The sequence below is a fragment of the Phyllobates terribilis genome, unplaced genomic scaffold (assembly GCF_046119375.1).
Source record: "Phyllobates terribilis strain yellow unplaced genomic scaffold, ASM4611937v1 Scaffold_8__6_contigs__length_399053987, whole genome shotgun sequence".
In the NCBI taxonomy this organism is placed as follows: domain Eukaryota; kingdom Metazoa; phylum Chordata; class Amphibia; order Anura; family Dendrobatidae; genus Phyllobates; species Phyllobates terribilis.
Window position 1 is genome coordinate 267,080,910 of NW_027362768.1, and position 25,550 is coordinate 267,106,459.

Consider the following 25,550-nt stretch of genomic DNA (forward strand, 5'->3'; position numbering starts at 1 on the left):
CTCTCAATGAATTAATCTAGGGGTGCAGTAAGCACATTGACACCTCAGGTAGATCACAGAATTTTATATCATTGGGCAGTGAAGATAAAATTACATTATTTTTTTAGCCCCAAATTTTACATTTTTAGTGGGAAACGGGAAAAAATGGCACCAAAATTTGTCCCACAACTTCTGCTGAACGTAGAAATACCCCATTATGTTGCTGTTCAGTACTGCTTAGCCATCCGACGAGACTAGGGAGGGAGCAAGTGCTATCTGACTCCTGGAGCGCAGATTTTTCTAGAATAGCATGCGGACTCTATATACAGAGCCCCCAAGTGCTAGAATTGCAGAATCCCCCCTCAAGTGACCCCATTTTGGAAATTATACCCTCTTGGGAATTTATCTACAGGTATAATGATGATTTTGACTCCATGGGTCTTTTCCAGAATCAAGCAGCAGCTAATGTTGCTAAGTGAAAATTGCAAACTGCCGTTGTAGTGACCAGTATGTTGTGCCCAGCTCATGCTTCTGACGCACACACCTGTAAATTAGGCAGGCACACTGGAGCTCAGAAGGGCAGGGGGGGGGGGGGGGGGGGGGGGGGGGCATTTGGATTTGGGAGTGCAGAATTTTCTGAATTTCTTTTGAGTAGGCGATGAGCCTTGGCGCTTTTCCAGAGCCTCTGTGCTACCAGTAATGTGGAAGTCCCTATGTTTCCGATAACAGATGATGGACCTGAATGGGGGCTTGCTTTTTTTGTGGATTGAGTTGAAGCATTTGTTGGGACCATTTTACATAACATTTTGAAATCACATTTAGGCTGCGTGTCCACTATGCGTTTTTCAAACGTTTTTGCCGAAAAATTTCCGCAGTGAAAAAACTTAAAAAAGCTTGGTAATACGTGCCCCATGGTACACGTTACCCTTAAGTACCCTGGTGCTCATTGTAGGAAAAAACAAATCCAAGAGAAAAGAAGAGATAGCACTCACCGGACCATAAGAACAAGTCCTATGATAACATGTAGCGCGAACCGGCACTCATCCGACATGTGCTCCACCCCCCCTTGCGTCCACGTTTTAATGTAATGGAATAAAGACTTGTTCTTATCTCTTTTCTCTTGGACCCACAGAATAAATTTGAGCTGAGCCATACTCTGATCTTCGGGAGGCAGAATTAACAAGTCAACAGCAGATGAAGAATTGGATTTTTTTTTTTTCCGCTGTTCCTCATGCGGAATAATTGATTAGGCGACTTTATTCTTTGGGCCGGTGCGATTACAGAGATAGCAGATTTTTTTGTTTGGCAGCTGTCACACACTAAAAAACCCTTTTTATTGCAAAAGCATGCCATATTTTGAGAGCTATAAATTTTTCCATATTTTGGCCGACAGCCATGTGAGGGTTGTTTTTTTGCGGGGCGACTTGACGTTTTAATTGGTACCATTTTCGAGCACGTGACATTTTTTGATCGCTTTCTATTCTGATTTTTGGGAGGCAGAATGAACAAAAAACAGCAATTCAGGAATTTTTTTTTTTTAGGTCGTTCCGTGTGTGGTAAAATTGATAAGGCAGTGTTATTCTGTGTGTCAGTAAGATTACAATGATACCACATTTATAGCTTTTTTATCTTTTGACACTTTTACATAAACTATTTTATAGAAAAAAAATATTTTTGCATTGCTTTATTCTGAAAGCTATAACTTATTTTTCCATTGATGGAGCTGTATGGTGGCTTGTTTTTTTGCGAGACAAGATGACGTTTTCAGAGGTACCATTTTTATTTGTATTCGTTTTTTTGATCGCGTTTTAGTCCACTTTTTATTTGGTGGTATCATGATAAAGCATCTTTTTTTGCCTAGTTTATTTTTTTACTATGTACACTAAAGAGGTTAACTAGTGGAAGTGTTATAGGTCATGTCTTTCCAGACGTGGCGATACCAAATGTGTACTTTTTTCATAGAAATATTTATTTCTGAGTACAATATAATATTTTTTTTTATTTTGTGATTTTTAAAAAAATATTTTTGCAATTTTTTTAAACTTTTACACTGTCCCACTATGGGACTTTCACTAATTGAAGGCTGATCACTTGTATAGTATAGGGAAGCAGGAGAATTCCTATACTATGCAACCTGTCAGTTCTGCACTGACACACAAAGTTGCCAGATCACGCACTGCGCATGATCTGGCAACTTTCCTAGCTGCGGTGATCCGGATGTAGTCATGATGACATTTGGTCACCATTGCAATGATCGGAACCCCGTGATGACGTTGTGGGGTCTCCGATCCAAAGGCAGAGGGGCTTTCTTCGCTCTGCCTGCATGTTAAATGTTGTGATCGCAGCATTTAGGAGGTTAAAGTGCCGGGAGTGGTGCGGTCACCGCTTCTGGCATTGAGTGCCGGGTGTCAGCTGTCAAAATCAGTGGCAATTGCGTAGACGTATCCATAAGTACCAGGCCACAGGGACGTATGGTACATCTCATGTCAGAAAGGAGTGAAATGAGATAAAAAAAATACTTTAAAAAAATGTAAAGCATTTCCCTTGAAACTGGGGCTTATATATTGGCCAAATTACTTAAGAAATGCTGGATCCTGGCTGCATCGTACAGCTGTCTCGATCTCCTATGACCCTGCTCCCTCCTTATACACAGTGATCACATTACCGCCATGTATGGAGGAAGAAACGCAGTCAGCACTTGCCATTATATACAGTGTTTGTTTAGCTGTGTGTATACAGCAATAGGGAAGACACAAACAACTGCGTGTAGCAGTTTCTATAAAGTTATATTTTAGAACGTTACTGTGGAGTAGAAGCAGGACTGCCCAGACGTTTAAAACCCCTTCAGCACCTTTGACGTATATGTACGTCAAAGGTCATGTCCCTGCCTTTGAGCCTTTGATGTGGGCGCTCACACACCAGAGTTCACATCTTTCCCTGCACTTTATGTCTGATTTAATCAGCCATCAAGTGCCTCCATGCCTCTAACAGCCACAGGTGGAGCAATGCTGTTAACGAGTTAAAGCTCGCAGTCTATCATTGACAGTAGAAATTAACACGCGCCAGCCGGAAGCACGTCACTCATCCCGCCCATCGACTCCAGTCACGTGATAACCCAATGGGTTATCATGACAGGAGAGGGCCTGCCGATGACTCCAGTGCCTGTCATCATGAGCCTCTGGAGAACGCAGGCCACGTGGCCAGCATTCATAGATCATAATTTCTGCTAAACATAGCATGGACGATCGCAGCGTCAAATCTTTTAAAGGAACTATTGCAGTAAAAAAAAAAAAAAAAGAAAAAAAAAAGTTTGCACAAAAAAAACAAAACACATATTTGGTATTGCAGAGTTCAGAAATAGCCGATCGAAATATAAAATAAATGAATCTGATCGGTAAACAGAATAAAGAGAAAATAAGCAAAATGCCAGAATTACGCTTTTTTGTTTTGTTTTTTGGCAGCTGCAACATTGGAATAAGAGGCGATCAAAACATTGTATCTACCCCAAAATAGTAATAAAGAGAGTCAGCTCAGGCCGTAAAAAAATTAGTTTGTTTTGTTATTCTTGATTACCTAACTCCCCCCAAATAAAAACAAAAAAAAAACAACACTATACATTTGGTATCTGCGTACTCGTACTGACCTGGGGAATCATATTGCCAAGTCAGTTTTACTGTATAGTGAACAAGGTAAACAAAAAAAAAACCATTGTGGAATTGCCACATTTTACAGTATGCTATATGGTCTCACGACTGGTGTCCTTCAAAAATACAAATTGTCCTGCAAAAAACAAGCCCTCAAGCCTTTTCGCTTCAAAATTTCACTGCACTTGGATTTTTTTCCCCAATTCTCATTAGATGGTGAAATGAACGAGGTCATACAAAACTACAACTCATCCCACAAAAAAAACAAGGCGTCATACAGCTATGTCGACAGAAAAAAAAAAAAAAAAAAAAAAAAATCAGCTGCCATCGCCTCCAACGTCCCCAAACAGGTATTATTCACCATACTCTAGCTTTTCCTATTGTCTAAATAGGACCTATTAACAGCTGTTACCAAAGACTGACAGCTCTCTCATTTTACCGCTAGTCAGGAAGGGGGTGGGAGAGAATAAAACTGATCCATGTGGACATATCCCTATAAGGCAGACCAAAAAAAAAAAAAATTGTACAAAGATTTTTTTTGATATTTGGCAGATATTCATGGGGAGTCCAGATACCCATGTACCTTAGGTGTCAGCCAAGCAGTTGTGTTGCTGACGTGTATGTGGGAGGTGGCAGATTTACAGTGGGGAGAGTAGAGTAAGCTCCTGCCAGACCCTGGCTACAAGTAAAGTCTGATTAAGAAGAACTAGTCCCAAAATGAATCACTGAAACTCCAAATAAAAGGAAAGCATTTTACTGCACCGCATTCTCTTCAATGACTCGCCCATCTGCTCTGCAACACCGACGTGTAATCCAGGTATCTGGCAGTACAGTCAACTTTTTTCCCTCCATATCATAGCTCTACCAACTTAGGGAACAGCTTTATTTCAAGGGAAAAATAGATCAGATATAAGAATTCAAAGTGGGCAATCTCCCCTGAAATCACCCATCAGGGAAGAGTCACAAGGACCCCTATACACAGACTAAGTTACCCGTAGAACCTGATTTTAATGGGAACGTCTAACCATCTATTGTGTGAGCTTTTCTACATCCAGAGCAAACGCCTCACTCCACTATATATATATATTTATATATATATATATATATATATATATATATATATATATTTATTTTGACACCATTGCAACAAAACCTTCTGGAATATTTTGCTAAACTTACTAGGAAGGGGGAAGTACTTAGGCCCTGGCATTATACACTGCTCAAAAAAATAAAGGAAACACTCAAATAACATCCTAGATCTGAATGAATGAAATATTCTCATTGAATACTTTGTTCTGTACAAAGTTGAATGTGCTGACAACAAAATCACACAATAATCATCAATGGAAATCAAATTTATTAACCAATGGTGGCCTAGATTTGGAGTCACCCCCAAAATTAAAGTGGAAAAACACACTACAGGCTGATCCAACTTTGATGTAATGTCCTTAAAACCAGTCAAAATGAGGCTCAGTATTGTGTGCAGCCTCCACGTGCCTGTATGACCTCCCTACAACGCCTGGGCATGCTCCTGATGAGGTTGCGGATGGTCTCCTGTGGTATCTCCTCCCAGACCTGGACTAAAGCATCCGCCAACTCCTGGAGAGACTGTGGTGCAACGTGACGGTGGATGCAGCGAGACATGATGTCCCAGATGTGCTCAATCAATCAGATTCAGGTCTGGGGAAAGGGCGGGCCAGTCCATAGCTTCAATGCCTTCATCTTGCAGGAACTGCTGACACACTCCAGCCACATGAGGTCTGGCATTGCCAGCATTAGGAGGAACCCAGGGCCAATATGGTCTCACAAGGGGTCTGAGGATCTCATCTCGGTACCTAATGGCAGTCAGGCTACCTCTGCCGAGCACATTGAGGGCTGTGCGGCTCTCCAAAGAAATGCCACCCCACACCATTACTGACCCACTGCCAAACCGGTCATGCTGAAGGATGTTGCAGGCAGCAGATTGCTCTCCATGGCTTCTCCAGACTCTCTCACGTCTGTCACATGAGCTCAGTGTGAACCTGCTTTCATCTGTGAAGAGCACAGGGCGCCAGTGGCGACTTTGCCCATCCTGGTGTTCTGTGGTAAATGCCAAGCGTCCTGCATGGTGTTGGACTGTGAGCACAACCCCCATCTGTGGACGTCCGGGCCTCATACCACCCTCATTGAGTCGGTTTCTAACCATTTATTTGTGCAGACACATGCACATTTGTGGTCTGCTGGAGGTCATTTTGCAGGGCTCTGGCAGTGCTCCTCCTGTTCCTCCTTGCACATAGGAGGAGGTAACTGTCCTGCTGCTGGGTTGTTGCCCTCCTATGGCTCCCTCCACATCTCCTGGTATCTGCTCCATGCTCTGGACACTGTGCTGACAGACACAGCTACCCTTCTTGCTACAGCTCGCACTGATATGCCATCCTGGATAAGCTGCACTACCTGAGCAACTTCTGTGGGTTGTACTGTAGACACCGCCTCATGCTACAGTACCTCTAGGGGTGAGAGCAATGGCATAATGAAAAGGTGACCAAACAACAGCCAAAAAGGATGAGATCAGAGAAATGGTCTGTGGTCACCACAAGCAGAACCACTCCTTTATAGGGGGTATAGGCTAATTGCCTATCATTTCAACCAGTTGTCTGTTCCATTTGCACAGCAGCAGGAGAAATTGATTCACAATCAGTGTTGCTTCAGAACTGGACAGGTAGATTTCACAGAAGTGTTATTGACTTGGAGTTAAACACAATGTAAGTGTTCCCTTTATTTTTTGAGCAGTGTATTACATAGTTAAGAACATCTCTTTCAATAAAGACATTTGCTGTTATTGTGTATTTTATGCACTCACTTTTCATAGTTGCGTGTTTATTGGCAATATTACTTCAAAGTTGATTGGCTTTCAAACTAAAAGGAAGAGTGAATCTTAAATCTGGCATGTTTTCTCTAGTATGGTAGAGCTTAGATATTCTTTAAACTTGAATTAATAAATGTTTAAGGAAGCTTTTCAAAGTTAGGTAAAAAGGTCTCAAAATTACAGATAATTGCTATAAATCTTTTTGCTTTTCCTGCTATCTTTGCCTTCAGGACAGCAGGAAAACCAATGCACACTGTGCCATAGGCAGGATTAGCCAAAACAGGGGATGAACAATGCTGAGTTTTTCTTCCAAATAGGCCTACTTTTGTCCTGTTCATGAAAGCAAAGTTTGTAGGGATTAACAGTAATTTATCAATTAGGATGTAGCACTGCCTAGGCAGGACCATAAAATTACATTTAGTAAGAAGTGGTCAAAATTTAATAAAATGACCAATTTTGTGGATTTAAAACTTGTTCATTAGAAATTTAGAAAGTAAAAAGACAAAGTAGAGAACAAGAAATATTTTTTTTTATTTCTCAGTATTCCATGCTGTTAAACAGTCTGCCAGAGAAGCACAGACATTCCCCAGCCTTCCGCTACCATAATCATAAAAAAGTGCAGCAAAGCTTTAGATGATGCTCCACAGGCACAACTTCAATGCTGCAAAATGTTAAAATTACATGTTATGGCACATAAGACTGCAGAATTTCAGGTGGAAAACAATGGGAGGTCCTGGTGACATTTTTGATAACATAGTCAAAATGTAAGAAAACAATACAAAAAACACAACACTGGGGGTTGTACAGATTAACTTCAGTTGACAAAAACACTACATGCGCTTTACAAAAGTCTGTTAGAATCCAGTCTCCGTAACCATTTCTTTACATACTTACAAATGGTAGGCGCCGTTTGAAGAGTTATTAGGTTTATGCATATAAAGTCACTTACCTACAGAACCATAAGTCAGCTTTTAAGGACCACTAAGCTAAAAGGAACTAAACTTTTCTCTCATTTTATATAATTTTGTCCAGAATGGAAAGTTTTGAAACTTCACAAAAATCACTTTATTAGGAGGATGATCTTCATTGCTAAAAATAAATTCCATGTAAGTGGCTTAAAAACCCTGGCTTTTTCGCTGCCTTCAGCAGCATTGAACTTACTTATTTGAAGTACAGATGGTGGCAGTGAAGGGGTTAGCACCTGTCTCTTATAAGGGTTGTGCTTATCAGAACAATCTCCCTTTCACTGCCATTATCTGTACTCCAAATGAGTGCATTCTTATATCCAAGCAGCTGAAGACAAGCTGGCAAATAGACTGAGGAGATGCAAGGGTTTTGGAAGCCAATTCCATTTTTTTTTTTTCACAGGAGTGAAGAAAAATTTCTATATAAAGTGATTTGCAAACTTTCACAGCTTTCCATCTTGAACAAAATTATTTTAAAACAGTGAAGTTGCTTTGACATTTGCTTTGTCACTTTCATAAAATAGAAGCCACAACACCATCGGATCCATTACGCACCAACACCATTCAAAGAGCTTAGTGGGTAATAGAGGGGTCAGTAAGGGTCTGCCAGGGACTTTACTGTATAGACTGGGGACAGGAGGGACAAAGAAGGGACTGCAGGGAGATTACTGAATGTAGTTATAAGTTTTTCAATAAAAGGGGTTTTATGGGACTATTTAATTTTTCCATATTGGGTTAAGAATTGACAGGCAGATAGTTGCCAACTACCAGAGTCGTCTGCCGGGCACCAGCTCCAACAGATCACAGACTGCTCCTGCCAGCGATTCTGCTGCTTCATGTCCTCTACTGGGCTGCTCTGTCGACAGGGCGTGACTGCCAACAACATGCTGATTGACAGCCGGTTCCCTGCAGTTCTGCAGTGGTGAGACAGCTGTCAATCAGCATGACATCAGAAGTCACACCCCATCAACAGTAGAGTAGAAGAGAATCAGCTGCTCTGTCAATGTGACGCCACCAGAAGCCGCAGGATTGATGGCATGAGCAGCCTGTGACCGCTCTGAGACAGCAGAGATAGGTGCTGAGAACAACAGGCAGGAAGTTAGCAACTACCTGTAAGTTCAAGTTGCGGATGCAGCCGAGGGTCCCTCTTCAGCGTTCCACCGGTGGCTGCTGGGTTGTGGATGGGGTTACCCCGCGCATCACACCCGGCATCCACCGCGCACTCTCCCTGTCCTCATTCACTGGGAAAGCGAGCAGTGGATGCTGGGTGTGACGCGCGGGGTAACCCCGCCCACAATCCAGCAGCCACCCTGGGGACCCCAGCGCTGAGTCATGCCTCACTTGTTATGACGTCAGCGCGGGGTCACGTGATGCCTGTGAGCGGCCACCGATAGTGCCACTCACAGGCAGTATCAGCAGCGCAAGGTAATTAGAAAGAAGGTTGTATTTATCATTAAAAAAAATGCCAGTGTGTTTTAAAGTAACAGACAACCCTTTAAAGCTTGATGAAAATTGCAATTGAGGCTCAGGAATGAAGGTGTGAACACAGCCTTAGAAGCAATAAATCCTGTCACAATTCCCAAGTAGGCAGCTAAGTGACCGCATGTAAATGGTAACGTGCTGACTAGCCATGTTTTGCTTCTCTCCATAAAAGTGAACCAAGAGAAAAGGCAGACGCATCTAAATCAACGTGTAACCATCTGGACATACCCTGTAACATAATAAAAAACAGTTACAAATCCTTTTAATCAGGTAGTGGGAAGAAGGAAGATCTGGCCAGTCAAGCATATATGGAAACAGATTTTATGATTACAAGGGCCATTTTTGAGAAATTAATTTGCTTCATAATGGGTTTAAATGAGTGGCACATTCTCAGCATTGAAGACAAATCTTTACCAAACTCGTGTAATTCCTTTTAATGACTGTAGAAAATGGTTTTAACCTATTACGACAGATTGAAAATTTACAAGCTTAAAACTTGTTCAAATGGTGCAAACATTATTATGTTACTATAGTAAATATCAAAAGGGGCACTCTTTTCCTTAGAAGTGGAATGACATTTAAGTGGCCGTTCAGGATTAGTCAAAAGGATCTGCGTTTTTTTTTTTTTATTTTCTCCCCAGAAAGACGCAATGTCTATCCATGGGCTTTGTCTGGTATTGCTATTTAGCCACATTCACGTAGACTGCAAAGCTACACAGATGTGCAGCATAAATTGTCAATTTTCCTTTTAAACAGTGCATTATAAATCTTGGGATCAAGATACCGACCCACAGGGACAGAACTCTAGTGCAAACATAGCTATATACAAAAATATTAAACGGTTCTCCCTGTTTAACAATGAGCTGCTTGAACACAAAAAAAAACTTTACTGAAATAAATGGTGACCAAGAAAAATTTGTATCAGAAACTGGATCATGGAAAAAATAAAAACTTGTGGGTTTAAAATTACTACCAGCTTTATATAAAATAAAATGGGAAATGCTTTTTTTAACCTAGAAAACACCAGACAAAGCCAATGTAAAAATAAAGTGATGCTATTTGAGGGGGGGGGGGGGGAGAAAAAAAGAAAAACCCCTTTTATAAACTTATACAACCCCTTTAATGAAAAGTACAAGAGAGCAGTACATCTTACTGCTGGGTATTAACATACAAAAAAAAATTAGAAGCATAGGGATTGTTTATTTCAAAGGTAGAACCTAGTTCTTCAGTCATGTTATATCATAAGTGGAAAAGACTTAGAAAAGTTGTAAAGTGTAAAGGAAAACAAAGTTGGTCTCTTGCAGAAACAGCACCTCAGCTGGCCACAGTTTGTATTGCAGCTCGGCTCCATTCATTTCAGTGGAGCAGCAGTTCCAAAAGGTTACTGCCAAAACTGTGAATTGGTTCCCAGATTTGCGACTTGACTGATCATCTATATTTTGCAGCAGGACTGCTTTCGTTCATATCTTTTCTGTGGCCAACCAGTAAATTAATGCCTCACACTCAAAAAAAGGAAATTAAAAATTATAATATTAAAATGGGCTGAAAGCTTTGCATAATCCCTATTTTTACAAGGGTCCCTTGTGATAAGCAGATTGATCTGTTTAGACCCCTAGATGTGAGGAAAACTAGTAGATAGTGTTCAATTTCCCTACACCCCCATCCAATCTGACATCGGGTGTGGAGGGAGGACAGTTGTGGGCGGTACAGCAACACCCAGCACGCATCATGGGTCCCATTATTTGGGACAGGACAAGTGCACGTTACTTGCTGGGTGTCCGACAACCGTACTGTCCTGTGTGCACCAGTGCCTCTCCATGAGCGGGATCAGATCGGATGGGAGAGAATGCCTATACAACCCCCTTTAAATACTGCTGGGTTTCAATTATTCCCTTAGCAATAACACAAACAGATTAAAAATAAATACAGCTTACCTGACTGAGCCTTAAAATCTATTCGTTTCTACAGTTTAGTCTGAAAAATGATAGACAAATTGCTAACGTTACACAAGCTGATATGGTACGACATGCCACAGGTGGAGAAATGGGTGTTCAAAAGTAACCTCTGCCGTCTTCCATCTTATTCTTATTGAAGCAATGCACAGTCCAGCAATACTTCAAACTAAACGTGGAGGAGACGTAAAAAGATGTGTAAAATTAAACTTAAAACTCATATTTATCTTAAATAATGTATTGAAAGTCTCTTGCTTGGAAATGTTGGGATACAGAAACTTTGAACCAGGTGATTGAGTGGGAAGGTTTCGCTATGCGATTACATTAGGCTTTTCCCCTCTTTTTTTTTTTTTTTTACACGAGGCAATTTATTGGCTTCAAGGGAAGGACATTAAAAAAACAAAACAACAACAAAAAAAAACACATTAAGACCACTCTTTAAAAATCCCATTGAATTGATGAGAGTTACAGCTACAATCCGGCTGAGCATGAAATTCAAGTGCTCTTTATATCATCCTGAAGCCAGTCAAGAACAAGTCAGGACACAAAGTGATAGAACTATTGTCAATGGCTACTAGGATAGCCGCTGATAAATAGTAATCCATAGGGCTTCACTGGACTGATGTATATGGAACTGCAGGATAGCCGGGAGTGTCTGCTTCTTTCCATTAAACAGTGATTGGGGCTGTTGGACCACACAGGAGTTCAGCAGTCATGTTTAACAACTCCCTGCTGGGGCACAAGTCCCCTGAGACTTCACTTTATGCCTCTGTCCACCACGACGTCTTCCTCCTCCTCCGGTCTTTGGCTGTAAATATAAATATGTTTTAATACAACAAGTTCATGTAAGCAAAGAATAAAAAGCAGTTCACCAGACATGAAATTGATGTCAGTGGATCCCATCACCATTTACATGAATTAAAATCCACCGCAAACCAACAATCCTTGTTTCCCTAATGCTTTTACCATTGTTTGTGCCGTCTAACATGTCTGGAAGAGGCCTTTATCCATTCCTCAATATAAGTACCAGTCTTAAAGTTGTTATCCCATGAACAAAACTTCATTTAAAATAAGCAGGTAATAAAAAATTAAGAACTTCAATCGGATGTTGTTGTACAGAGATAAATTTAGAATGGTGCCCCTGATGGATACTGTGCCCGACCATGCAGCTGCTCAGCTCGCATGACATTTTTTATTCATGCCACAGAGGTTAGCAAAGAGGGGAGGGGGGATAAGTGAATGTAGTCTACTGATGCCACCAACAGGGCTGCCGATATGTATGACACTAGTCCCCTAAGTAAAAATCTATGTATTTTATTTTATTTATTTTATTCACTTATGCTTCACAGACATTATCGGCACGGTCCCCAGCGGGGCTCACAATCTAGATTCCCTATCAGTATGTGTTTGGAGTGTGGGAGGAAACCGGAGAACCCGGAGAAAACCCAAGCAAACATGGGGAGTACATACAGACATTATCGTCACTGTCCCCATTAGGGCTTACAATCTAGATTCCCTATCAGTATGTTTGGAGTGTGGGAGGAAACCCACACAAACACGGGGAGAACATACAAACTCCTTGCAGATGTTGTCCTTGGTGGGATTTGAACCCAGGACCCCAGCGCTGCAGTGCTAACCACTGAGCCACCATACTGCCCATGTGGTAATCGTAGTAACATTGGACCTCTGCGCTCATCTCAATAAATCACACCAGAGCAATACAAGCAGCTCAATGGCCGACCCAAATTGAAAAAAAAAAAAAAAAACGGCTTATTTGTCCATTTCTTCTACTTTGTTGGTGTGATTTACTGAGAGGAGCATAAAAGGTCCTCTGCTTTAGAAAATATGATGGATAAAATTTCTCCTCTGTTACGTTTCAATTAAGTAGCCAAGAAAGCAACATCATTACTATGCTAACACGGTACAAAGATGCATCTTTCCTGTATCAGTATGGTATATTCACACATGTTCCCTTTCCCTGCTAACTTCTGTGGGGTCAATAGAAAGTGCATGCACGACCATCAGCTACTGCCCCTTTATATGATCGAGCACAGGCAGCTACACAGGATGCATAAGTACAAGTATATCTCTGGACAGCAACATTATTTATGAACACATCAAATGGTGGAAGTGCTTAAATTTTCCATTACACATTGATTAAACTGCACCTTTTTTCATGGTCCCCCCCACCCCTTTAAAAAGGATTATTCAAGTTTTTATTTTAAATGTGTTAACACATTTTATAGCATGCATATACAGCACATTGTGAAAGTATTTGGCCCCCTTGAACTTTTCTACCTTTTGCCACATTTCTGGCTTCAAACAAAGATATAAAATTCTAATTTTTTGGGGAAGAATCAACAAGTGGGACACAATCGTGAAGTGGAACGAAATTTATTGGATATTTTAAACTTTAAAAAAAAAAAAAAAAACTGAAAAGTGGGGTGTGCAATATTATTCGGCCCCCTTGAGTTAATACTTTGTAGCGCAAGCTTTTGCTGTGATTACAGCTGCAGGTCGCTTGGGGTATGTCTATCAGTTTTGCACATCGAGAGGCTGAAATTCTTGCCCATTCTTCCTAGTAAAACAGCTCGAGCTCATTGAGGTTGGATGGAGGGCGTTTGTGAACAGCAGTTTTCAGCTCTTTCCACAGATTCTCGATTGGATTCAGGTCTTGACTTTGACTTGGCCATTCTAACACCTGGATATGTTTATTTTTGAAGCATTCTATTTTAGATTTTGCTTTATGTTTGGAATCATTGTCTTGTTGGAAGATAAATCTCCGTTCCAGTCTCAGGTCTTTTGCAGACTCCAACAGGTTTTCTTCCAGAATGGTCCTGTATTTGGCTCCATCCATATTCCCATCAATTTTAACCATCTTCCCTGTCCCTGCTGAAGAAAAGGAGGCCCAAACCATGATGCTGCCACCACCATGTTTGACAGTGGGGATGGTGTTTTGAGGGTGATGAGCTGTGTTGCTTTTACACCAGACATATTGTTTTGCATTATGGCCAAAAAGTTTGAGTTTGGTTTCATCTGACCAGAGCACCTTATTCAACATGTTTGGTGTGTCTCCCAGGTGGCTTGTGGCAAATTGCAAACGAGACTTTTTATGGATATCTTTGAGAAATGGCTTTCTTCTTGCCACTCTTCCATAAAGGCCAGATTTGTGCAGTGTATGACTGATTGTTGTCCTATGGACAGACTCTCCCACCTCAGCTGTAGATCTCTGCAGTTCATCCAGAGTGATCATGTGTGGTCCTTTTGGCTGCATCTCTGATCAGTCTTCTCCTTGTTCGAGATGAAAGTTTAGAGGGACGGCCGGGTCTTGGTAGATTTGCAGTGGTCTGATACTCTTTCCATTTAAATATGATCGCTATGTTTGAAGCCAGAAATGTGGCAAAAGGTAGAAAAGTTCAAGGGGGCCAAATACTTTCACAATGCACTGTATCTAATATTGGGCAGCACGGTGGCTCAGTGGTTAGCACTGCAGCCTTGCAGCGCTGGGGTCCTGGGTTCAAATTCCCCAAAGGACAACATCTGCAAGGAGACTATGCTCTCCCCTTGTTTGCGTGGGTTTCCACCCATACTACCAAGACATACTGATAGGGAAGTTATATTGTGAGCCTCAGTGTGGACAGCGATTATGTTGTTTACAGTGCTGTGGAATGACACTATACAAAGAGTAAGATAAAATAGTGACATCAGACTGTGAAATCCCCTTTAAAAGGGATTTGGTCAGTAGATTTTTGCCATTTCATGTGTGTAGCATAATACAGAGCAAGACAGCCGGATTCCTAGACTGTCACTTATTAGGCTGTGTACTGTACTTTCAATACAATCAGTGTTTTATCAGCAGGAGATTGCTCTGCACATGTGATCTAGGACTGCAGTGATAGTCAGTCAATCAGGCTATTCTGTATAACCCACCACCCATCACTGATTGGTTGCTTACTGTGTACACTGTCAGCAGGCTGCCAGTCAGTGGGTTTATACACCGCTCAGCATTCAGAGCACTGCTACAATAGATAGATTCCCTGTTTTATCAAAACTTTACTAAGCAGCCCAGTAAGTGATACATCGCTGGAATCATGCTCTCTTGCCTTCTATTATACTGATAGCATGTTTTGCCATGTAACCTGAGGACAGATTTTTTGAAACTCAAGTGCGCTAGAGTACAAAGCCCACATGCACGTCTGCACCACTTATTGCACCTAGAATTCTGGCATAAAATTTTAAAAATTTGCTGGTAAAAATGTCAGCCCCAGGCACTTCCAGAAAACTCTGCCCATCCTTTTAAGAGGTGGCGAGAGTAGTAGATCTGAAAATATGACCAACATCATTTGGAAGGTTTTTATAGTCCCAATCATTTCATAAACGTGATCTTTTGGTTCCAATGTCTAGCATGCTTAGAAATTTAGTGCTGGTAAAGAAACTGATAGTGTTTTCTCCTTGTACCTGTGCTTGTAGTGAAGCTGCTACTGCGGTTGCTGCAGCATTTGCTGTCGGGGAAACCTCATCCGTTACTGCTGTTCCCGGGCTCGGATCATCTTTTTTTCCAAGTGGGCTCTTTTTGGTGGACTGCATCTTTACTTGCTGTGGTTTTGAGTTCATCGGCAAGTTGTTTGTGCTCTGTAACAACTAGATATGACAAAAGAATTACAATTCAAAAGTCACATTTCTATTATATAATTAAAAACATTTAAACAGCCGACATGAAAAAATTGACAAACTGTGTGAATAATACAGTGTAGCGAGTGGATAAAAATGCAGATGTGTACGTGCTCATTTCTAACAAAAAAAATTTTTATATACCACTTCTAATGACTTTTGCAGTTTCAGAATTATTCCACCTCATCATGCAGAACGTCCTATTCAGAGAGTAACCTTTAAACCAGCACACTGCCACTATCATTCTCAGCACTTTAACTATATTACAAATATCAACTGAACATCAAACGCATTTTAAACAATTACATGTCCTTATTTACGAGAGAATAGAAGCACTGCGCATTAAAGTGGCCATGTGCTGGATTAAAAGTTGCTTCTTTGAATAAAAACTTCAAACGTCTTTAGTAAACAGAACACCTCTGGCTGTTATGACCTGCTGAAAGTGTGATGCATAGCCAGACACCAGCTACAGGCAACATTCCTGAGTAATCTTAGACTACCCCTTATGGACAATGGGGTTTCTAGTCCACCAATAAAGAAAGTGGTTCAAAAATGTAAGAGAAAAGATTAAATAGGCACAGGGCTTTGCCGCCTAACTTCATTATTTAACAGCTCTATTCTCAAGTGCTTTAGGGATAAATTTAACTCTTTTTTTTAAAAAAAAAATAGGTATTATTGTCCTCAATATTTGTCTGTTTCATGGCAATCTCAATAGAAATATTTTCTTAGCAAACAATACCTTTGTTATAGTGCCCACAGCTTTGGTTCGGCCCTCTCTGAAAACCAGCCTTTGGTCTATATGCAAGTACTCAGGAGTCTTGATGAATCTGAAGTGAACTGTCGCTTTATCACCAGTACGTAGGCAGTCACGGCTCATGCTCAAGATGGTAGCAGTTTGGCGAATACTTCCACAATGTACTAAACAGAATAGGTCATTCATTATTATATATGTGTAAGGTCACTGACTAATCAAAAGATTTAAAATATAAATTACTATATAAAATAAAAATATACTATACTATATAAAATTGATAAAACAATTCCAATAAATTAAAAACTTTCCATGAATAAAGTGACAAGGATGGAACTAGAATGGCCATGCATTTCAGGTTGGGTGAAAAAAACTTTTTTATAGTAACTTCACCACTCTGGACCCTCGGCTCCGCACCATCCTTGCATCTTTTGAGCCTCACGCTGGAATATGAAAGGTCACTATTATCACAACGTGCTCCATGATCATGCGCAAAACCTTCCCAAGTCCTCATCAGAGCCGGAAGTCCTGGCTCAGTGTGAGGCCTGGGCGTTTTAGCACTAGTGGCAGGAATAAGAAGATGCCAGGAGGACCGGACAGGTGACTGAGTAGTGGAAGTGTCAGAGAAGGGAGGATTTTATTTTACTTGTTTTCTTTTAACCTTTTGTAGGCTTTTATGGGTCAGATAAACGGCAGCCAACGGCCGACATTTTGCTGAATCAACATGCAAGCAAATTACAAAAAAAAAAAAGAAAAATCCACATCTTGGAAAAAGCTGATTTTTGTAAAATTCTAGTGGAATTAGACTCAAGTTTATTTGCTCATCTCTAGCTATGACTTTTCATGGTTGTAAACGTTTCTAAATGCACTACATTTCATGTGCAATTTGCGTCTTATAAAAAAAAATAAAAATAAATTAAATTACAAACTTGGGCCAAAATTTTGGGCTTATAACATGCCACTAAGAAGTAGCATAAGCTTAAATTTTAACAGTGTAAACTGATGCAACATTAGAATGTCTTATTTATTTTAACAGACTTTTTAGCAGGCATGGAAAAAATACTGCAACGCAAGAATGCTTTGAAAAACAGTAGCATTTTTTTTATCAATAGAATGTAAAATGAATAAACAAAAGAAATCCAAATCTAATAAATATTTATTGTGACGACTACCTTTAAAAACAGCATTGAATCTTCTAAGTACATTTATACAAAGTCAGGGATTTTATAGGATTACAGTCAGTTATATCAGTAAACAATTGTACCAAACAAGTGATAAATGATCATTATTTTTATCTATAGGTTGAAAAATAGTAATTAACTGAAACAGAAACCGCTGTGTAGGAAGCTCAGAAGAGGGAGAGGAACAGCCAAACTCTGCTACAATTGTAAGGTTGTGGAGAAAGTGTAATGTCACCGGTTTTACACCTTGGCGAGACTGAGCACTTCAAAAAGACACAAGGTAGTTATACTGCATCAGCAAGGTCTCTCACAGGAAGAGATTCCAATGTAGGCTGGGGTTTCAAGATATGCAGTTCAAGCGCTTTTGAAGCACCAAGAAATGGGCAACATTGAGGACGGTATATGAAGTGGTCGGCCAAGAAAACTTGCAGCAGATGAGAGACACCGCATGCTTACTTCTCTTCAAAATAGGAAAATTTCTAGCAGTGCCATCAGTTCAGAACTGGCAGGAAGAAGTGGGACACAGTTTCACCCATCTACAGTTCTGAGAAATCTGGATAGAAATGTTGTTCATGAAAGAATTGTGGCCAAACAGCCATATGTTAGTAACCCAACTAAAAACATAGGAAATGGGATGCAGAAAACTGGCTTTAGGCGCTCTGGACTGAGGAGTCAAATTTTCTAATATTTCATTATGACAAAGTTATTTTTGCTGGAGAGTGGTACAATAATCAGTGTCTGCAGGTAACCGTGAGGCATGCTGGAGTCTGCTTGCAACTTTGAGATGGCATTTCAGCAACTAGAGTTGGGAATATGGCCAGGATTAAGGATGTCCTCAATGCTTAGAAATACAGGTAGATACTTGTCCATAATGCAATACTGTCAGGCAGGCATCTGATTAGCTCCAAATTTATTCTGCAGCAGGTGAATGACCCCAAACATACTGCCAATATCATTAAGAACTATCTTCAGCGTAAAGAAGAATAAGGAGTCCTGGAAGTGATTATAATCCCCCCACACAGCCCTGATCTCATCATCGAGTCTGTTTGGGATTATACAGAAATAGAAGATTTGTGGTTAGTTCTTAAAGATGTTTGGAACAACTTCCTGCAGAGTACTTTCAAAACCTGTGCACAAGTGTACCTAGAAGTTTTGATGCTAGTTTGAAGGCAAAGGGTGGTCACACCAAATATTAATTTGATTTAGATTTCCTTCATTCACTTTCCATTTTGTTAAATGACAAAACTAAACCACTAACACTGATATTTTTTAAATCATTCATACTTTGCACCTCTGTATAGTACTGTACATGAATTACTCTACCTTTTCAGAAGATGTAAATGGCTTGAGAATAGGTTATCTCCAACTTATATTCTACAAAGAATAAAGTCTAGCTTTTTATAATCAAGTAATTTTAGACAAGAATGGAAAACAAAAATGAGTGACTAACACAGGTATTGGGGATTGTATATGCAAGAACCCTCATAGTATATATGGTATTTTAGTTAAACGATAGAAGAAAGGCATTTACCCATTGCCTGGTATCGCGGGCTAATTGTGGTCGGATGATGCAGCACCAAGATCTCCGCTTCAAACTCCCAGGATGCCTGAGGATTAAGGCGCGGGGAAACCATCACCATGCCCTTCCTGATAGAAGAGCGTTTAATCTGAAGAGGAAATTCATTATTAACTGGCTGCCTTTTAGCTGTTTTGAACTCTGTTTCTTTCTTCACAGAACACTTACCTTTTTCAAAGCAAAGGATGCCGTCTGTCCACCTCGTACCTCTTTAACAGGCATACGCTTGCGATGTATTGACTTCACTGCAATTGATGTAAAGCTCCCCAGTGGGTCTGGTCCAAGCAGCAGAAGATCATTAAGCTTTATCAGGCCCCTTAGGGTAGTTCCAGAAACCACAGTACCCACACCCTAAAGAGATTGATGATTAAGAAAAATTGTAGAACACCATACTCCTAAAAACCCAGACCTAATATATGGTTTTACAATTTTCAAAACTGTTGTGACAAATTTCCTTGCTACAGCTCGAATAAGGTATGCCATTTTGAGCTATTTTGCCATTTATTGGTGCAAGGCTGCCAAATTTATAGCAAACACTGGCAGATGTCTTTAACAGACAAATCTTTGACCTTACCGGTACTGAGTAAGTGTCATCAATCTGGAACTCTGCAGGTTCTTCCTCCCTGGAGCTAGTGCGTGGAGACAGCAAATTTAGGAACATCTTCAGCAGTTCCAGATTCTCCCCAGTTACATTTGAGATCTGAAAGATTGGACACATCCTGTAAAAGAAAGTTAAACCATTGATGTGTTACTATAATGACCAAACACCAACAACAAACTTATGCAGTTAACTATTTTTTGATTCAGTTTATTTTCTTAATACATTAAAATAATTTTTAAAAAGGGTTTGTCCCCTTTATAGCTCAGCTATAGCATATGGGCAGAAGTTTGTTTACGCACCCTTCCCTGTGTGCACAGTGCCTCCCCAGCTGATCGGGTTTCTGTTTGACGGCATTGGTGACATCACGTCGACATCGTTGCAGCCAATCATTGAGTTTAGAACTTGTGCTGCCTACATCAGACGAGCTGCAGAGCTCAGTGATTGGCTGCAGCATATTCAAGTTGACGTCAGCAGAAAAGAAAGGGAGCAGCATCAGAGACATTGTGCTGGACCAGGGGATAAATATTTATTTAGATTATTATATATAATAAAATAATAATTTATACATACAAACATAATCAGGTTTTTACTTTAGCAAAAATTGAGCACATGGGGAAAAAAAAAAAATTGTTGAAAGAGGACAACCCTTTTAAAGGCTCTGTTTACCTTAACCATTATTAGATGAGCTGCGACAGACCTGCTGAATTTTTATTGCTTAAAAAGCAACACCGCTGCAGATGACACTTTTTGCCATCAAAAAGTAAGGGTGCTTTCAAACTGCCTTATGGCACAAGTTCATTGGTCTTGGCGGGGCTTATGTCCGAACCCCCTGGAAAAAGGGATTTTTAAGTATGCGTCAAGGGGGCCATAGACTACAATGGTGCAGACAAAGAACGTGTACACCTTCGTGCATATACACCTACTGGAGAAGGACACTCAGACATAATAGACTGCGTCTGGGCGTCTGTCTCCAGTAGGCATACAACCCCCCAAAATTCTGCACAACAACACACATTCACTCTGTCGGCTCCATTACAATCTATGGCCCTGTCGGGTGCATGCACCCGAATCCCGTTTTGCAGGGGGAGTTCAAGCGCAAGCCCCACCGGGACCAACGAACGGGTGCCAGAACGCAGTGGCAAGGGACCAACAGAAATCCAAATAGTACGGAGACCATAGAAATCAGCAACAAAGCCACAGGTTCATAATCCCATATACCCTTACTAATTTTAACAGAAATATCCAATTAGACTAGAGATTTGTACCTTTCGGAACTGAAGTTGGAAGCAGTGACAATAACATCATCCTTGTTTTGAACCAAGACTGGGATTTTTCTGCATCCAGGAGACTTCAGCAGCCTCTGTAGTAGCTTCAGCGTTTCTACAATTTACCCAAAAAAAGTATTTATAATCTTTAAGATATGAAGAAAGTGAAATGGTTTGCCTAATTTTAGGAAAGAATAAAAACAAAAACCCCTCTAAAAATGTTCGACTGGTTTCCTTGTAGTATGGACATTTCAGTAACTCTTTGGTATTAGACTCAATTTAGGACATTTGCATAGCAGAGCCTTAAAGAGGTTGTCCACTACTTTTACATTGATGACCTATCCTTAGGATAGGTCAATGTCTGATCGGCTGGGGTCCAACGCCCGCTACCCCTGTCAATCAGCAGTCATCAGTATTGGCAACTGGAAGTACTTACTTGCGGAGATGGCGGTCATCTGATAGTGGCCGCCACAGGGTGCTGCACATCCGCCTCCTACCGATTTGAATAGGAGACGGATGTGTAGTACCAAGCTCCGGCCACTATCAGAAGACAGAACAGTTCGTAAAGGGAGTACTTCCGGCTGGCAGCCACCGCTGATACCAATAATATCTGATCGGCGGGGGTGCTGGACTTGGGATAAGTCATCAATGTTAAAGTAGTGGACAACCTCTTTAAACAGTGTTCAGAAGGGGCAAATATTTTCATGCCAATTTTGTAACGGATTTCATAATTTGTATAATAAAAGTCTGTGGAGATGGTCTTTACCTAGCAGAGGACGACAGCTCTGTCACATTTTACACTTGATGACAATAGGTCTAAAGCTTCAAAACGGACGTTGCGAAGTAAGAATCCAGTTAACAATTGACTGTAAATTCATGTAGAATATGTTAAATGTCACCAATTATTACCTTGCAATATGTTTGCAGGACACATGTCAATCTTTGTTACCACCACAAAGACTGGAACATTCAAAGCCAGCGCCAAACCTAAGTGCTCCTTTGTCATACCCACTATGCCAGCATTGCTGCCCACCTAAGGAAGGGGGAAAAAAAACACATTAGCGACTTTTTAATAGTAGCACACTTCATGTTAGAATTAAAAACTATAACTTGAGTTGTACTCAAGTTTTGAACCCAAGTCTAGTAATTGACAGATAAAACAGCACATGCCCTGTTTATTATTCAGCTGGGGCCCTTAGGAGTACCCACATGCTTTCCTAAATTTTCTACATTAGCAGATATTGTACTCACCATAAAATAATTTTAGATAATTTTTTGTTCTTACAGCTCTGAATTTTGCCGTTCCAATGATAGCGGGATGTGACCCTGAACAGTTATATTGGCAGCACAGAATGGATCGTGTAAGGGTGGGTTTACATTTGCCAACCTGTGGTTGTCAACAGCCACCGATAATCTAGATGCAAGGCAAACGGCTGCAGTTGAAAAGAAAATCTTTCACCAGGTTTTTGCCACCTATTCTGAAAGCAATGTAATGTGGAACAAGAGACTGATCCCAGTGATTTATCATTTACTGGGCTGCTTGCTGCAGTTTTTATAACAATCACTGATTTTCAGGAGGAGGTTATCACCACAGGACTAATAAACCAGCTGCAGTTTTACATATTCATAAGCTTTGTATAACCCCACCACTGATTGGCAGCTTACCGTGTACACTGGGCATAGGCAGAAAGCGGTCAGTGTTGAGGGTGTAGTTTGACAACCTGGGCGGGTTAAACAGAGCTCAGCACTCAGATAAACCAGTGATTTTATAAAAAAAACAAACATGCAGCCCAGTAATTTACACATAATTAGAATCAGAGTCTCTACCTCTACATCATGCCGCCCTCACATGGATGACAGATTCCCTTTAATAGCCTGTGTACAGAGGCCAACCATATTTTCAGATGCAAAGAACAAGCATTACTAAGAGTGTGCTATGTGCAGACTGTCCTTGTTCTTGGCAGCACATGTCCTGTTAATACAGATGATGTGGTGCCAAGAACATTGATTTTCAAGTTAACTTAAAAATCATTATGAGCTGTTTGCGGGTTTGCCAGGTGATTGGCCAATCATCGGGGACCAAGAGTTTCTAGGAACACTTGATCCAGACAATCAACCAATTAAATGAATGAGAAGACACATACCCCCCAAACACACAGTTTCAATTCATTCATACATTTCTAGCAGGAATACTAGAAGTACGATGGCAGCGTTCTAAGGAAAGATGCTCTTAACCCTCAACTGGTGAGGTGGGGTTTGCCACACCCCAGGGAATTTTTGTTCGGCTGCCATTCATTGAGAAATGCTGGTATGAGGATACGCGTCTCACTAGCTTCCATCCATTTGTGGGTGTCAAAAATTTGTTATAATCAAGTGTAATCAATCGCCAATAAGAAAACTATTAAAACAAACGTGATCTTTGCATTTTCTGTAAAAATAAGATTTCTAAACACTGGGGTATAGGAAACCCCACATCACCAGTTGCGTGACAAAAACCCCATCTCACCAGTTGAGGGTTAAACAGCTATATTATGAAAGCCACAAGTTTTTACTAAAACAGACATGTCAGCAGAGGTGACAAAGCCACTCAAAAATGGTGCCATATTTTATAAACTATGCCCAGCATTTCAGACACGTCCATGGCTTCATAAATATGGAGATTGCTACAAAAGAAACTTAAGAATATACATTTTATGTAGCAACTAACAAAATGTGTCAATTGAGAAAAATAAATGTTATGGCACAAATATGGTTCACACAGACGTGACAGCCTACAACCATTATATTCTCACCATTAGCATACAGAAGTCTGGCAGATGACCAGTCATTCCAAACACTGTTGTCTTCAGGTATTTCTCATGACCAGCAAGATCAATGAAGGTTATGATCTTCGAAGATTTCTCACATATCTTGGTCCACTCCAAACTTCCACCATGACTGTCTGGCTTATTGACAACATGACCATGGCTATCAAATCCCAAGATGTCGTTGCCTACACTGCTGGTGCGACCAGATTCAATCTCATGTTTATGTCGAAAAAGCTTCTGTCTGGCAAAGCCACGTCCATTATCAAGTTCTCCATGAGTCAAAACTCCCAAGAGTGTGCTTTTTCCAGCATCCACATTACCGACTACGGCAACCCTATTAGAGAACACAAAAGGAATTGTCTCAGATATTAAATAGTATAAAGTTATGCTATAACTATTATTGGTGGAAGTCCGACTTTTGGAACTCCTGCCGACTACAAGAACAGTGACCATGGTTCATGTGGATTATTCCATAAACAGCTGACCGCTCCACCACCGCTCACTGCAATAGTTTATCCTTGCGATTTAACATAAGAATTGTGGAGAACCTTCTTTAAAGAGTAACCGTTTTAGTTTTTATTTCAAAATTAATAAGTACATGTGAAAAGAAGAAACTTTAGAATATATCTTAGAGAAATCTGCTTCTTTATTTCTCCTCCTGGAGTGATCATTCATTGGTAAAATCTGTATTCAGTGAAAACACACTTTGCCATTACTGAGATAGGAGAGGACAGGTGTAATATATATTTATTTATTTTTTTATACAATTCTATAGAGAGGAAGAGCAAGATGCAGACATTCTGCTACAAGTACCCCCAATATGACAGTTACAGTTCTCCACTGAACTTTCTAAGGGCCATCTGTCATTTCCTATCTAAGCAATGGGAATAGGTCTTCACAGATTTTACCCATGAATTTACAGTGAAAGATCATTATGAAATGCACCTCAAATGAAAAATTAACTTTCTAATTAATTCCTCTTCTTAGGCCACCAAACAGGAAGCCTTGTCATAGTCACCGTTTCTCCAAGCCTGCCACCGCACATGGACCTCATTCCCTTCCCATGCTGTAGATGTGGCATGCTTAAAGAGGACCTGTCAATTTAATGCTGTACAACAGCACCGTGATTGGTCAGCATCATACAGGGGAAGAAGAACATGCCCCCAGGGAAAACAGACACCATTCACTTGACTTAATGAAACTTAACTCATTAGGGGACCAATGCTTAGATTGCTAGTATCTTCGCAAAATAAAAATTTAAAGAAAAAAAGACTTTTCGGCTCCGTAGCCACTATGTGCCCCATTCAATGTGAAAAATTTGGTGACAGGTATTGTGGTTAATAATGGGAGATCTGCAGTTAGTGCCACTATACCAAAAAGGTGTCTTGTCCACAGTACCTCAAAGCTGTACACACAAACATGACGCACACACAGAAGTCTCACCTTACTTCCAAGAAGTCATTATCTCCAACACATTTGCGCACCAGATAGTCTCTAACTTTTCCACCAGCCTCTTGGTGCTCCCGCAGCAGAATCATGTCAGCACCAATTTGCTCTGCCATGCTGGTTACTGTCGCAATAGACGCCTCCATATCTGCTTCATCAAGACCATATTCTGTGCCATCTAAACAAAGAACAAAATCACTATGACAGAACATGTAGTGTAAAATATCTACTTACTAGCAAAACATTAGGGAGTGCCGAGGGCAGTTTTATCATTTATGCATAAGGCCTAATTCAAGATGTCCATGTTCTATCCATGATTTATTCGTTAACATCTATTGAGCTATTCAGATGTCCTGTTATTTCTACAGACTTAGTGTTTACAAAA

The 25,550-nt window shown here is 40.5% G+C and overlaps 1 protein-coding gene across 2 annotated transcripts in view; it reads right to left on the reverse strand.

Moving 5' to 3' along the window:
- Positions 1 to 9,374: 9,374 nt before the first annotated feature.
- Positions 9,375 to 25,550, reverse strand: part of GTPBP1 (GTP binding protein 1) — a 61,814-nt gene continuing 45,638 nt past the window's right edge. For both annotated transcript variants that reach the window (XM_073644230.1, XM_073644231.1), the window contains 10 exons: positions 25,163 to 25,343; positions 23,705 to 24,053; positions 21,822 to 21,945; positions 20,913 to 21,027; positions 19,621 to 19,765; positions 19,215 to 19,397; positions 19,002 to 19,137; positions 16,278 to 16,456; positions 15,326 to 15,508; positions 9,375 to 11,675 (listed from right to left, as the gene is read on the reverse strand). In XM_073644230.1, the coding sequence (XP_073500331.1) occupies positions 11,586 to 11,675; positions 15,326 to 15,508; positions 16,278 to 16,456; positions 19,002 to 19,137; positions 19,215 to 19,397; positions 19,621 to 19,765; positions 20,913 to 21,027; positions 21,822 to 21,945; positions 23,705 to 24,053; positions 25,163 to 25,343 (1,685 nt within the window). In that variant the 3' untranslated portion in view covers positions 9,375 to 11,585. The remainder of the gene's footprint in view (positions 11,676 to 15,325; positions 15,509 to 16,277; positions 16,457 to 19,001; positions 19,138 to 19,214; positions 19,398 to 19,620; positions 19,766 to 20,912; positions 21,028 to 21,821; positions 21,946 to 23,704; positions 24,054 to 25,162; positions 25,344 to 25,550) is intronic.